General features: G+C 43.4%; 1 protein-coding gene across 5 annotated transcripts in view; it reads left to right on the forward strand.

The window, feature by feature from the left end:
- Positions 1-15,803, forward strand: part of SH3PXD2A (SH3 and PX domains 2A) — a 327,632-nt gene that overhangs the window by 196,239 nt on the left and 115,590 nt on the right. For 3 of the 5 annotated variants that reach the window (XM_066600881.1, XM_066600883.1, XM_066600884.1), the window contains one exon: positions 4,945-4,973. In XM_066600881.1, coding sequence (XP_066456978.1) covers positions 4,945-4,973 — 29 coding nt within the window. Of the gene's footprint in view, positions 1-4,915; positions 4,974-15,803 lie in introns of those variants that run through there. The other 2 variants (XM_066600885.1, XM_066600886.1) reach the window with 1 other exon arrangement.

Genomic DNA, 15,803 nt, shown 5'->3' on the forward strand with positions numbered 1-15,803 from the left:
AGTGGTCATGATGCTTTTTTGAGTTTGTCCGGGGTATGCAGATTATTGGTGTATACTTTCCACTTAAATTTACCCATAGATAAATATTGTGCGGGGAGCGTGTTGGCCGTAACCTCTTGCTCACAGTTCACTCTTTCATAAACGGTTCATGAATCCGTGCCGGTGATTTACGGGAGGTATGGCAATGGGTCCAAAAGTCCTCTAGCAATCATAGTCAGCAGCCATGTACAGTAATTTACCGTTTGACTTTGAGCTCCTTCAGTTCCTGCACACGTTATTCGGTATGGTTCCACGGTCACAGATTCGTCGTCCGTGATACACCAACTTGCTGCATCAGTCTTTGGACAGCCTCTCTTTCTTCATGCTTGAAACAGTCCCAGTTTTGCGCCATTTCTGAACCAGGCTTGAATACAACGTTTAGCAGTTGCTTTTGTACCTGGGTACTTGTTGGCGAAGCCCTCTTGTGTTCCCTAAATTGACCCACTGTGCACATCACCTTCCACAATAACTATTTGCTGATGCAGGAAGAACACCATGGGGCAGATTTATAAAAAAGCTGTCTGAAAGAAAATCCGCCTTTGTTGCCCATCACAACCAACCTTTATGTAGCTTTCATTTCTTAGACTGCTGAGGTAAAATGAAAGCTGCGCTGTGATTGGCTGCTATGGGCAGCAAAGTTTGATTTTCTTTTAGACAGCTTTCATAAGAGTGTTGTGCTGGGATCAAAGGTGCGCCACTTTTTTGTGGTCCACCATGTACATACTAAAGAGGTTGTAGCCTTTAAACATTGATCGTCTATCCTTAGGATAGGCCATCAATATCTGATCGGTGGGATCTGCTGCTCAGGATCGCCGACGGTCAGCTGATTAGAGGGACAATGGCCCTTCTGCATGTCTGTTCGATGTTTACATCTAAGCACAATCATGCTCCTACTCAAATGCCGTGGTAATCATTTCACCGGGACAAGCTTGTAATGCTCATAACGGCATTCTTAGTATCAACGTGCTAGGTAATCTATTGCTTTTTGTAATGTATTGCAGCTAGGCCTTATTTTGGGGGTAGGGTTTATAATTCAAGCCTCCTTGTAAATTCCGAAAAATCAGGATAGGGCTTATTTTCAGGGTAGGTTTTATTTTTGGGAAAACGGGATATTACAGATTATCCTATATGGACAATATACAGTAGATGAAAACCTATGCCTCCAAGGTAGCCATGGTCTTCAAAATTTCATATCATTCTCTAAACTAAGCTATATTAGTAAATTTGAGCTAAATGTATTCCGGTCATATTTACAATGCAGGAATAAAACTCCTTTTAACCCTTTCCAATCCACTGTCTGACCTCTGAAGACATTATGATTTAAGGCTGTACAGCTCTTATTTCGGAAGACATCCGTCGGGGTTCTCTTACTGTATATTGCCAGCCTCTCTGCTGTCGGGGCCTATCCAACGTGTCACCTTATGCAGTACTGGTTTTAGCCAGCATATAGCGCTGTTGTATAACGGCAGTAAAAAAAAAGTAAGCCCCCTAGGAAAACAGGATACAAATTGGATTGGAAAGGGTTAATATTAGTACATTGATTTTCATAGCGTAACATGGCTAACACACAGCATATAGGAACGTGTCTTGCTCCAACGCAGCAGCAAAATCTCTAAAACTACTGCATACACAACGAAAAAGAACCAGATGTGCTGGTTGATAAATCCGTATCTTTCCGATGAAAGCTCTGCATTGCCTATAATGGTGAACCAGAATCCTGTATCACATGCTTAGCATCATTTTGAGGTTCTCCTGGTTTGAGTTAAGTGTAAAGTATGTATGGGGTACAGAGACCCACTGTGAGCCAGTGTGTGCTAAGACACATCTGTTGATCCTTTTGTTTTACCGATAGAAGAGAACAAAGTTTGCACAACATGCTGCATGACATCGTGTACATTGCCTTCTTTATTCACCCTATAGCTGAGTGTTTCTTGGCCTCTATCTATGCCTTGGAATAGAATAACATTCCTCTTGGACTAATAGAAGTTGACTCTGATGTTACTGAAACTCTCGGGGGTCTGTTTTAAATTTTACATTTTCTGTGTCATACCAGAAGGCGAAGTATCGTGACCTTGGGGTTACATTTCATCATTTCTTTATTCAAGAACGTCGAACAATGGACCAGAGTTCTATTTACTTTCAATTGGACGGAAAGACTTGAACTTACTACTCTTGTTGTTTCAAACAATATTTTCCTTAATGTTCCAGTATGTAATGGGTGGAATAAGGGTGAAGGTGAAGGGTCTACGTTCTGTGCAGGTCTCATCCGGTCAGGGAAGGTACGTTGTGTTGAGTGGAGTTCCCAACAACGCCTTAGAGGAGGAGGTCATGCATGTTAATTGTAAAAATACACATGTAATATGCTGTGTATTGATGCCCCTCATGGGCAGGGCTGTGGAGTCAGTAAGCCAATCGTTGGACTCTGACTCCCGAATCCTCGTGTTACTCAGTCTTTTTTACATAAAGAATACAGAGGATGGCTATTCATATATGCAAAGTTTACTGAAGGTTTTTAGGTATGCTCTTACTTGTCTACCTGTTCTCTCCAGCAGTTCTGAGATGAGTGCAGCATGCCCAGCGCCTTCTTCCTCTCGTCTGTAGAGGAGGAGTTTCACTACTGAGCATGTGCAGAAAGTGCGGCACAGACTCATCTCAACTAAAAACCATGAAAAAGCAGCATAAGGATACTTGGACTAAGGCCGGGCTTACATGGCTGTATGTGGAATCCGCTTGCGGAGGCCCGCGGCGGATTCCAACTGTAAGCCTGGCCGTGGCCCTGCGTAAATGTGCTTCGCATGGCCGCGTACTCATGCAGGCGGTCATGTGCAGTATACCTCTTTTGTCGGTTTATATTTCCCATGCCATCGCTTAGTGATGATACAGGTACCCGCAGTCCATACACAATTACATTGCGTATGGGCTGCGGTTATATCTGTGACCATAGAGCACAATTGGCTCTAAGTCGTGGATATCCACAGTAAAATAGAGCATGCTGCATTCTATTTTCCGCAAGCTGATTACGCAGATCCGACCCATGAATGTGAGCAGGTCTGTGTAATCCAATGCATTTGATTGAGCAGCGTACACATCATACAATGGGCCTAAATTGGAGAGGAAAGGCAATAGCTGATTTTCTGTTGCTGTTACCACATTCTAGTTATCAATATTTTTGATAAATAGTGGCTTAGAGGGTTAGAACTTATGTTTGTAGGTAGAGATGAGCGAGTATACTCGCTAAGGCACATTACTCGAGCGAGTAGTGACTTAGCCGAGTATCTCCCCGCTCGTCTCTAAAGATTCGGGGACCGGCGCGGGGGACAGGTGAGTTGCAGCGGGGAGCAGGGGGGAGAGAGGGAGAGAGAGATCTCCCCTCCGTTCCTCCCTGCTCTCCCCCGCCGCCCCCCGAATCTTTAGAGACGAGCGGGGAGATACTCGGCTAAGGCACTACTCGCTCGAGTAATGTGCCTTAGCGAGTATACTCGCTCATCTCTAGCTGTAGGACATTTCCAAATTTTCCTAAATTCCCATTAAAGGAAATATGCAACAAATCCTGCCTTGAATTAAGTAAACCATATTTATTTTATGTTCATTCTCTTTATAAGCCGGAGTCGTTACATTTCTTCTAACTCCACTAAAATGAAATCTGTCCACAACTCCAACTCCACAGCCCCGGTTATGGGGGCACTAGGTCGTTTGCCAATATTGGGCAGATAACCTTGTTATAGAAGCTAATAGTTTGACAACACTAATGATGGTAGTGGACAGATGTCAAATGTCACTTTGGGACACGACTGAGCTGGGGAGGATTATATTCTTTGTTATTATAGAACATATTTGGTAACTTTATTATATATCAACAAGAGTGGGACGAACAAAAGGGAGTGCTATGGAAGGGGAAGAAGAGGAACAACTTACCCAGTATCGGGATGTCTTGTAATGGATCATTGTGCGGAGAGGCAAGAATCCATAACTTCTGAACTTACTAGTAGTGAACAATACATCATATACATTGTGGTGGGATGTCGTAAGAGGGGGGGGGGGGGGATGGGGGTTGAGGATGGCTGGAGGGAGGGATAGAGTTGGTTAAGTTGTTAAAAAATTGAAAACTTTTTAATAAAGAGCATTTAATAAAAAAACAATAAATTAGGAGTGAAGGTTATATTTGAGGGTGGGCAAGGGAGTTGCATGCAATGCACAAACAATTTCTCAAGAGCAGGCAAGTACTTCTCTATAAAGAATACTAAAATTGGCTTATTACATGTACTCCAGATGCTAAACACAAACCGTAGGACCTTGCAAACGTAAGGCAATTGTCTATTTGTGTCCATATAGACCTAAAATGTACATAGATGCCTATAGACATATCCCTACCTCTATGCATGATCATAATAGTGTCCCTCCATCGCAGCAGCTCCCAATTTAGAGCATCAACTCTGTATTCTAGCGTCCGTAATACAAAAAAAGGAAAAAACTATGGATCCCTTTAATAAGTTGCTCCATTCAGAAAATCCACTAGATAGAGACTGCTCCAGTCTAGTCGATTGCAGATCCGTCGTAGACCGTACAGGTGCCTGTAGCGTCACGCCATTCGCTGTGATGTATGCAGAATAGGGAGAACCCTCGCAGCCTCTTGGAAGAGCAGGGAAAGCTCCCCTGTATAATTAGGGATGGTTCGCTCTGTCATCACATGCTCCTCGCCTTCCAGAGCTGGATGCAGCAGCTGGTTGTAGTGCTGAGATGCTGCTCTGGTCCTGTCAATCGCCTCTCTGTCAGGATTCCTCAGCCCAGGCTTCCAGCTATAGCAGAGCTGGGGATTGTTTTACTGCATGGGTGGGGCACCTGCATTTAGAAGCCCCCCAATACCACATTTCTAATAATGTCTATTTGCTGCTGTTTCTTTTTTAGGGATTATGGCTCCTCGAAGCGGAAATCCGGTAAGAACATCAATTTCTATCATTGCTTCTCCTGTTGCATGAAATCTTTTGCATTTTCTACCCAAAAGCTTAGTGCATGCAGAGGGTCAGGTGTCCTGCTCTACCTGCATATAAGGTCTGCTCATGAATTACTCTGCTTGCTTTATGCCGGATTACCCAATTCATCCCTAAATCTGATCTTGCTGACGGCTTCTTCATCATCTTCAGCTTCTGATATAATGTTGACTGTCATTTATGGGATATCTGCTGTACAAAATGTGCTCAGGCCTGATATAGGATTAGCTTCTTTCCAAGCTTTTACTCGTTTTATTGGTATTTTTATTTCTTCGCAACACTTTGATTTATTCTGAACACACAAGTAAAATCTCTTCACTTTTGAGGAAGCTTTTAAAATTCTTCCCCAATTCCTTAGGGAAATAATGAGTAATAGACCGTTCTAACGGCTCTGAGCTTTGCATAGTATCGATGGCTATTTTTGAGAGTGTTTTTGGGATGTGATGAGAGTGCATATACAGTACTTGGTAAAAATGTCCTCCAGACCCCTTTATAATGTCCAGGGACCAAGAGATTGTTTAAAGCACCCACTTATTGTAAAGAGTTATTGATTCCTAATCTGTTTAGTGTATTGAAGCACTCCGTGGATTTGCTGACAGTCCTACTAATAGATGAAATGTGTTTCTAGCTTGTCCTACCAGGAGTTAACTTTTAGTAGTGACCGGTACAATGGGATATATGGGATGTGATGGAAAATTTGTATCAACCTCAGTTGCGCTCAATTTCCTTTTTAGAAAAAGGTTATATTTCTAGCGATACGATGTGACTCTATTAGCGCCCATACAACTGCCCTACAGATTGCAGTAAGTAAGACTGAACCAACAAAGAACGTCTTGTGTTCTAATATGCATTATGACAGTTCAGTTCCTGATTATTGCTATCAAGAAAAGTTAATTGGGAGAAGGGCCTAGGGTGGATTTTGGGGAGGTTGGTCTGTTTAGAAATGTCTTGCCTGTAATATTGTATATACTTTATGCATAGACTTCTATGGTTAAAGGGGTTTTCTAGGACTAAGTTATTAATGACGTATCCTCAGGATAGGTAATATCAGCTGGCAGGGATACAACACATGGACACCTCCACTGATCAGCTGTTAGTCACTGTTAGATAGAAATAACCTAGAATGGTAGAGTTGGAAGGGACCTCCAGGGTGATCGGGTCCCCCTGCTCAGTGAAGGATCACTAAATCATCCCAGATAGATGTCTGTCCAGACTTTGTTTGAAGACTTCCATTGAAGGAGAACTCGCCACCTCCCGTGGTAACCTGTTCCACTCATTGATAACCCTCACTATCAGAAAGTTTTTTCTAATATCTAATTTGTGTCTCCTCCCTTCAGTTTCATCCCATTGCTTCTAGTCTTTCCTTGTGCAAATGAGAATAGGGCTGATCCCTCTGCACTGTGACAGCCCTTCAGATATTTGTAGACAGCTATTAAGTCTCCTCTCAGCCTTCTTTTTTCGAAGCTAAACATTCCCAGATCCTTTAACTGTTCCTCATAGGACATGATTTGTAGACCGCTCACCATCCTGGTAACTCTTCCCTGAACTTGCACCAGTTTGTCAGTCTTTTTAAATAAGAGTGCCCAGAACTGGACGTGGTTTTCAAAATGAGGTCTGACCAAAGACGAATAGACGGGGATAATTACCTCAAATGATCTAGACTCTATGCTTCTCTTAATGCATCCCCAAATTTGTTTCTTTTATGCTGCTGCATCACACTGTTGACTCATGTTCAGTCTATGATTTATTAGTATACCCAAGTCTTTCACATGTCCTGCTTCTTAGCTAATTTCTTCCATTCTGTATGTGCTCTTTCATTTTTCTTGCCCAAATATAGGCCTTTGCATTTCTCCATGTTAAAAGCCATTCTGTTAGTCGCTGCCCACTGTTCAAGCTGCTTGAGATCTTTTTTAATCCTCTCCCTCTCCCCTAGTGTTAGCTATCTCTTCTTGCTTTATGTCGTCAGTGAATATGATTAGTTTCCTCTCAATTCCTTCATCTAGATCCTTTATAAAAATGTTGAACAACGCTGGGCCTAGGACAGAGCCTTGTGGTACCCCACTTGATACATTCTTCCAATTGGATGTGCAACCATTTATGATCACTCAGCTAGTTGTGAATCCACACAGTTCCTAATACTTTGGGTCGACCTTAAGTTAGATCTCACTATGTGCAGAACTTGTTTTTGCACTCCCCCGCCTCCCCCCTCAAAATAAGAAAAAGAATATATATTGCACAGATTAGCAGTCCGCTTACATTATACTGGTGCAGAGAGCAGCATGATCGTAGCATACCCATGCCAGAACAGCTCAGTGAATAGATATGGTACCAGGACCAAGCTCATAACGTAAATAAAGCTACAAAACCAAGCTACTAACACAGATTCAGCACCAAAACCAACTTCAGCAAACAGACACAACACCAGAACCAAGCTCATAATAAAGATACAGCACCAGCACCAAGCTCATAACATACATACAGCACCAAAACCAAGCTTGGCACAGAAATAGAGCACCTAACCTTTTAATTCACTACAGCCTCAGAACATAACATAAATACAGCACCGGAACCACAAAATGCTTTTGTTTGGAGAAAAAAAGATCTGTTGGGACTGGCCTAAGAGGGTGATATCCCACAATCTAAACCTGACTGTGCCTACTCCCCCACAAATTGGTGACCGCACATGTTCTGCATATGTAAGACCGGCCATACGTACATTATGTAGCAGCCAGGAATAGGAATGAATGGCAGAAAGCTTGCAGTGTACGGAGCTGTGACAAGAGCTCTGCAAGCAGCTGATCGATGTCAGACTCTCATTGATCCAGTATTGATGACCTATCCTGAGGATATGACGGCAGTAGTATACTCCCTGAATACTGCTTTAAATCTCCTAAGATTATAGGCAAAATATACAGTATATAAACATTTCTGCCAATGCTAGAGTGACTCATAGATTAACTGTGTACATCTGAGTACCATGGGGAGATATACTAAGCTAAAAGTGCCAGAATTCTGCCTCAATTTATGCCAAAAAACTGTTGTATAATTGGGAGAAGGGGCGTGTCCTATTTGGAAAATAAGCCTGATGTAAATGCAACAATGTGTGCCAAAAGTTTGCTGCAAAGTAAGCCAACCAATAGTAGTATAAAGTTAGACAAAAGTGCCTAAAAATGTGCCAGATTTATCATCCAGCGTGAACTATGTTGATACATTTGACATGTTTTTAGACATCTAGTCTAAGTTTATGCTGTCTACTATTAGTCAGGATTAATAAATCGGCCCCCGTGTTTGTTAAGGAATTGGAGCATCAGGCATGTTGTTTAGCCTTATTTACTACAGAATTCAGTACATATTTATAAAATTAGGCTTCTGGATGAGAAATCTCTGACTGTTCACAGCTTGACTGCCAGGCTGCAGCTAAAGCGTGCCTATGACTCATCCCCCTGATGGTGGCACAGACTTTCAATGGTCCATAAGGATGAATCGAGATGTTACTCATCGCATTTGGAATGACAGCTCTCGCCATATTCTCATATCGCTTCCTTGTCAGGATTAAATGCACACATTTACTTTGCCATTTCCTAGGCTACACCCATCCTGACCTTCCAATATTTTAATTATGAGTGTTCTGGCTTTATGTTCTATTAGGTTATCTCTGCATTAGTCATGGCCCTGCTCTACTGAGAGGTAATGTCATTTCTGCACTGACCGGAAGTTGCATTTACATAATATGTTAGGACCTCATTAGCCTTTTCTCCTGGTTTCCAGCTGTCCTACAAATCAGGAATCCCATCTTCTTTAAAGTGGTTGCTGCTAAGATAAACTGTTACGGTCGTGTGGGCAAACTAGGCACGGGGCCCACACAATCGTGACCAAGGAAGGACTGGGTATGCACACGGGGTTCATGCAAACTGACCCTGTGCTACAGGGGAGGAATGGCATGGCCCTACCTAAGCGGGGACATTGCCCCAATAAGGGCAGCCTAGCGGTCTTCTGATCTTGGCCCTAGCTGATCCTAAGAGCCACGCACCAGAACAGGACACATTCACATGCCACATGACAGGGACTGAACCACAGGACACACAGAACCAGAATACACAGCATACAGCCACAATGCAAACACTAATAGCAGACAAGAAGCTGAATATAAATGCGAGGTGTTAGTTCGTACATTGGCCAATGAACTTAAGCTGCAAGCCCCGGCAAGGCCCCTCATATCTTGCAGTCCCTACACTAGCAAGACACATCTACTAGAGGGCCCTAGGGGCCAACCTAGCGCAGACATAGCAAACAAACTCAGCAGACCAATCTGACACAAAATAAACGTACAAACGGACATGAACCGCAAGGCACAGATCACACAGCAAGCTGCAACAGAACAGGTAACAGGACACATGTCACAGATACATCCAAACAGTACAAGACCAGCTTCAGACTGACCAGGAGCTGGGTATATATGTGAGCCCAGACCCAGGGGATTGGCTAGCAGGAAGAACACCCAGCCAGCTCAATCATTAACCCTGAGAGTGCTGTGCTGCTGGAAACACAGTAGTACAACATGTCTCAGCAGCACACGTAACATAAACCATTATTAGCTGATTGGTGGGGGTCAGATCATTGGGACCCCAACAATCCCTAGAATATAGGGACTGCACAGCACCACTTCTAACCTGACACTGTGTAGGAACTGCAGTTTAGGACAAATTTACACTTGCATTTTACAGATTTGTATTCCACCTCAAGGGCAGTGTCAGCTTATCTCCAAGGGGGCAGCAAAAGGATCAGGTGTTGAAATTCTGCATGCCTGATTCTTGTATCCTTCACCATCATCTGTCAGGAAAAGTCAGTAGGCCCCCTCATATGCTTAAAGGGGTTGTCTCGCGAAAGCAAGTGGGGTTAAGCACTTCTGTATGGCCATATTAATGCACTTTGTAATATACATCGTGCATTAAATATGAGCCATACAGAAGTTATTCACTTACCTTCCCTGCGCTGGTGTCCCCGTCTCCATGGCTCCGTCTAACTTCAGCGTTTAATCGCCCGATTAGACGCGCTTGCGCAGAAGGGTCTTCTACCTTCGGCTCGGTCTGGCACGAGTGGCGTTCTGGCTCCGCCCCCTTCTACGCGTCATCGCGTAGCTCCGCCCCGTCATGTGTGCCGATTCCAGCCAATCAGGAGGCTGGAATCGGCACACGTGACGGGGCGGAGCTACACGATGACGCGTAGAAGGGGGCGGAGCCAGAACGCCGCTGCTGCCGAACAAACCCGAAGGCAGAAGACCCTTCTGCGCAAGCGCGTCTAATCGAGCGATTAGACGCTGAAGTTAGACGGAGCCATGGAGACGGGGACGCCAGCGCAGGGAAGGTAAGTGAATAACTTCTGTATGGCTCATATTTAATGCACAATGTATATTACAAAGTGCATTAATATGGCCATACAGAAGTACTTAACCCCACTTGCTTTCGCGAGACAACTCCTTTAAGAGAGCTGTCCTGTCTCACCAAATTTGCAGAATTGGTCTACTGTAGTATAATGTGTTTTGAGAACTGTATTCTGAAACACTGCAGTGTTTCAGAGAAAACAAAGTTTTAAAACGTGTTGGGCATAAACAGAAGTTCCCCTCCAGCTCCTCCCTACCCTGCCTGATTGACAGATCTCTCCCTATTCACATATAGAGCTGTCATATATATTTTCAGCCTATTGGACTAATTTGCGGAAGGCTAGCGGTTATCAAAGGAGCTCCATCCATTTGTTTTTATCCCTTAGGTGGCATGTTCCTTTTGGCCATAACAGGAAAGATGCAACCTGTGTAGAATTTTTTTGGGTGCCTTTTCCCTTTTATGCCACACGGAGGAGAAGGATCATTTGGCCAGGCACACCTAAGGGGGTGGTTGCCCCTGGCCCACATCTACCTAGCTGTGTAGGTAGATGTGGGCTAGGGGCAACCACATCTACCACGGGTCACATGTAACTAAGGCCGGCCATGATCTCAGGTATTCCCACTGGGCATAAATGTTGCGGAAAATAGGCAAAGTTTACAGTAGCATCAAAGTGGAGGCGTTTTTAACTAATCTCATCCACATGCTGTAGACAAGGGTGCGTGATTGACCTGTAGTGTTGATTTTAAATCTGAAGCTTGTCAATCGATTGCTTAAAATTTTCCCTGTGGAATTCACGCAATTCAATGTTCAAAGTGAACTCTACAGCAAATCTGCAGCAAAATCGGTGGCCAATTCACATATAAAACATGTGGATGTTGTTTGTGGACTTGTTGCGGATTGGGCCGAGAGTCCGTTATGGAAATCCCACGCTGTGTGGTCGTAACATAAGCAGCAAATCATTGTCTTGGGTGTAAATCACAGAGATCCTTCCATGAGGAATACATAGGGAAGAGTTATTGTGCCCCGTAACTATATGTTATAGCGCAGAAGGGGTTAAAGTTATACATTGACTACTTTTACGGATGGTAATTTCTAGGCTTCTCCTCCAACCGTGCCTGGTAAAACTAACTCTTCGAGCAGAAATTTCCTCCTACAAACTTTATCTGATGCAAATCTATACATTTTTGAAACTGAACTAAACTTGAACTGAAATGTTACATTATGTAAATATTTTGATGAATTTCACAGTATAGAAATTCCTTGTGTTTTGTGTCGTTGGCCTGTAATGTAACCATTTATTTCACGCAGCTTCTGCTCATGTTTGTCTGGTTTTGCAGCCTTTCTGTACTTTTCCACACTTGTTTCTGTTATAATGTGAAAGAGATAAATGGTTATCTCGAAAAGTTTATCACCCCCTAAGAGATTAGAGAACTGAGATAAAACAGAAGAAGGGAGGACTGAAGTGCTTTAGGATTTGTATGTATAAGCTAAGAAATAAGTGGAAATGAGCTGTGAAGATAGAACATGTGCCTGTACACCAGAGGCGTAACTTGAAGCTTTTGGGCCCCGGTGCAAAATCTGTAACAGGGCCCCCAACTATAATGCTTTTTTCATAGTACTGGGCTCCGTATATGGAGAAGAGAGGCCTTATGGGCCCCCTAAGGCTCCTGGGCCCGGGTGCAACTGAATCCCCTGCACCCCCTATAGTTACACCCCTGCTGTACACATCATCAGGTCATGCCATAGACACTGGACAACAGAAACGGTGGAATTGCTGGACCCGGCACAAGTATGACCTGACCAGCAACCGGATGGACCCCATTAACTATAATGGGATCCATTGAGTTTCCGCCATGCCGGCAAGCATTTTTCCAGATAAAATAGTGGAGCACGATGTGCTATATCAACCAGGATTTTGTGGCAGATTTGCGTCAGAGGCTTAGAACTGAGCCTCTGCATCAGATCTGAACATGGCCTTAAATATTCACAGCCCACTGGGGAAGCATTTTCAGGGAACTTTTATTAGTCCCTCTAAAAGATGTCCGTATGCACAAGAAGTTGTCTGGAATTACAAAAATATATGGTTTTTTTTACCAGAAACAGCGCCTCTTTTTTTCCAGGGGTTGTGTCTGGTATTACATCAGAACCTCATTCACTTGAATAGAGAGAAACAGACTGCTTGTAATCCCAGACATATCATTTAAAGTTTCTTACATAGACAAGTTTTATTTTGCCTTAAGTGAGCACTGCGTTTTCATATAGCTTGTGCTTATATGACAGTGGGTGTGATAACTAGAAGAAAACTGCTATTTACTGTATTTACCTAAATTGACACTTCTGTGCTGAAAAATCACTTTAAAGTGCTGCCCACTAGGGGTCTCCCTTCTTCCTATCTTGCTGTCTACTGTCTGCTCCCAATTGATTGACAGGAGACATTGGAGACTTTACAAAAGGAGTGGAGGAGGGGTTGAGTCATAAGGCTCATTAAAATGTATAGAGAGCACAGGGATAGTAACATAACAAAGTAACATAGTATGTAAGACCGAATGAAGACAATGTCCATCTAGTCCAGCCTGTTATCCTCCTGTGTTGTTGATCCAGAGGAAGGCAAAAAACCCCAAGAGGTTGGAGCCAATTAGCCCGTTTGAGGGAAAATTCCTTCCCGACTTCCTAATGGCAATCAGACTAATCCCTGGATCAACCCCTAATAGTTCCTACCTGCCTGTATACCCGGATTAACTATTGACCTAAGATTTATATCCTGCAATATCCTTCCCCTCCAGAAAGACATCAAGTCCCCTTTTAAACTCCTCTATGGATTTTGCCATCACCACATCCTCAGGCAGAGAGTTCCACAGTCTCACTGCTCTTACAGTAAAGAACCCTTTTCTGTGTTTGTGATGAAACCTGCTTTCTTCTAGCTGTAGCGGATGCCCTCTCGTTACTGACAAAGTCCTGGGTATAAACAGGATGGGGAAGAAGGGAAGGAGAGACTCACATAGAGGCTGCCTTTAAGCGAATAGTCACTTTTTTACTGTGTTGTAGCAACTATAGCTACAGAAAAGAAACATTTCCACTACTCACTGTTGCTGTACATTGTACTAGAACATGATTTTATGTATGTGGTTTATAGACAATTAGAGACCAAAATCTGCAGTTCTCTGTGTACAGTCTATAGAACACAGCACAGCAGCCAGGCTTCTTTCACCAGTTCTGAAAGAACTGAGAATCAGATGTACACTCTACAGAGGCGAAAACTAAAGATAAATACAAGTCATATAATGTCCAGAAAAAGTCTAATTCCTCATGTACATACATGGCAGCTTATTCTGGAAAGTCATCTGGAAAGTGATGTACACTTTAAACCTAAACTTTGAAAATCTATTCCATACCTGAATACTACAGATCACCATCAACATCTGCTTGGTAATATCCCAAGATGTTACGCTGCATGTGGAGCTGTGTCCATACTTCACATAGAGTTGTATGGAGCAGCCAAGTCTATGCTCGGCATCTGCTGCTTACAAGTCCTCCCTACCATGGCCATTCAAGACGTATGGTAGTCCTGTGTTATAGCAATCAGATTCCCATTAATCAAACCTCTATTGCCTGTCCACAGGATAGATATGCCTGGAATAACCCTTTAAAGCCTATACTCAGCAGGTATTTCCTCTGCAAGGTCCTGAACCAGCAGGGATGGTAGGCAGATGTGACCTCAGTACTAATGAGAAGCCAGTAAAGCTGTAGCTGAGACTATTCTGTATTGCACATGTTGTATTTTGGGATCAGAATAAGATAACTTTAACAATTCAGTCCCAACATTACCTAAGGAAGTATAAAGGGAATATCTAGAAATGTTTATAGGGCAGGATGCACCTTAAAGTTAATGTCTAATAAGCAGGCTTATTGCAGATTTCTAGAACTTCACGGAGGATAAACTCCGGCAGGAAGATACAATAATTTCAAGAAGCAGGTGCAATAGCAAGTAGTCTTACTATAATGTATTATGCACTAGATAGGCGGCTCATGGGGATTTTTCAATCCTGTACAGTATTTGACTTTCCAGGAACTTTGTGACATCTTTATACATTTTCTTATGTGCAATAGGCCTCCTACGCACAACTGTATCCAATATACAACATAGACTAATAGGGACTGACTGTAGTGTAGAAAATATGGAGGGAAATCGAAGTCCCATAAATGTATAGAGAGAATAAACCTAAAGATTTTCTTGTATATGCAGTGTTTTGTCATGCGGAATTGCGCAGTGTTGCATGCATCTCCTTGCTTACTGCGCATGCATTTGTGCACCCCCCATTGACTTATATGAGGACTTTTGATGCGCAAATACACAAAGTTAGAGCATGTTCCATGCTTTGTTGCGTGGTCGAAATACGCGCATGTGGACAAACCCATTGAAATAAGTGGGATTTTCACAGTGAATTTCAACCTTAGCAATGCATAGGGTGAATACGCCGCAAATCAGCATTTTTGCATGGAGGTCCAAGTAAAAAATAATCTGGTGCTGTAGCAAGCGGGGTGCACTTGCCTGCGGATCGTCAAATCTCAGACCAGAATGGGCACCGACCACGTAGAAGTACTCTCTGGAGACACGGATTTTCTTTAAACCTGGCTCCTGCCAGCCTTTATTCAGAGTACAACCAACATAAACAGAGTCCATATAACGTTCAACAAAACATGAATGTCCACATACACACCCCACCTGGGTGTTAAGATTAGGGTGGGTCACCCCTGTCGGACTCTGGCCTGTCCTAGGCCACCGGCCTGCAGCAGCTTAGCTCTCTCAGCCAACATCTCTCTGGGTGTAGCAGGAATTTACCCTTAGATCCATCTTCCTGACCACACCTATGGGCGTTTTCCCGTTTCTCAGGCACCAGAATGCCTGTCTGTTGCCCCCTTCAGGCCATTCTCTGTAGTGCACCTCTACAGTGCGTATTTTGCTGCTGCAGCCAATGGGTCCAGCAGTTACATGCCCTCGGGGTCCATGTGTTACATACACTATACATGGACCCATAGAAGAATCATCAGCTGACTGTTGGCAATGAGTTGTGTTTTTAGCCGCAGCACAACAGTAACGCACATGGATGACATGTGGTAGAGGGAACACAATAACAAGAAGTTATCAGCCTCATATCTTACAGAACGACGAGGCTTCATCACGCAGAGGCTCTAATTCCTAGCATATTGTACTACAGCGCGGATCAGCTGCCAGGAAATTATGGTAAATAATTCTCCACGTGGTTTGCTTTGTTAAATAACACATAGTCATATGGACAAAGCATGTCGCATAAGGGGGGCAGGGAAGTGACGTCGAGGGGCTAGTCCCACATGCGCTGCTTTACATCCTTCATCCCTTGCAGCACTTTACTATTAC

The sequence above is a fragment of the Eleutherodactylus coqui genome, chromosome 4, assembly GCF_035609145.1.
Source record: "Eleutherodactylus coqui strain aEleCoq1 chromosome 4, aEleCoq1.hap1, whole genome shotgun sequence".
Lineage (NCBI taxonomy): Eukaryota > Metazoa > Chordata > Amphibia > Anura > Eleutherodactylidae > Eleutherodactylus > Eleutherodactylus coqui.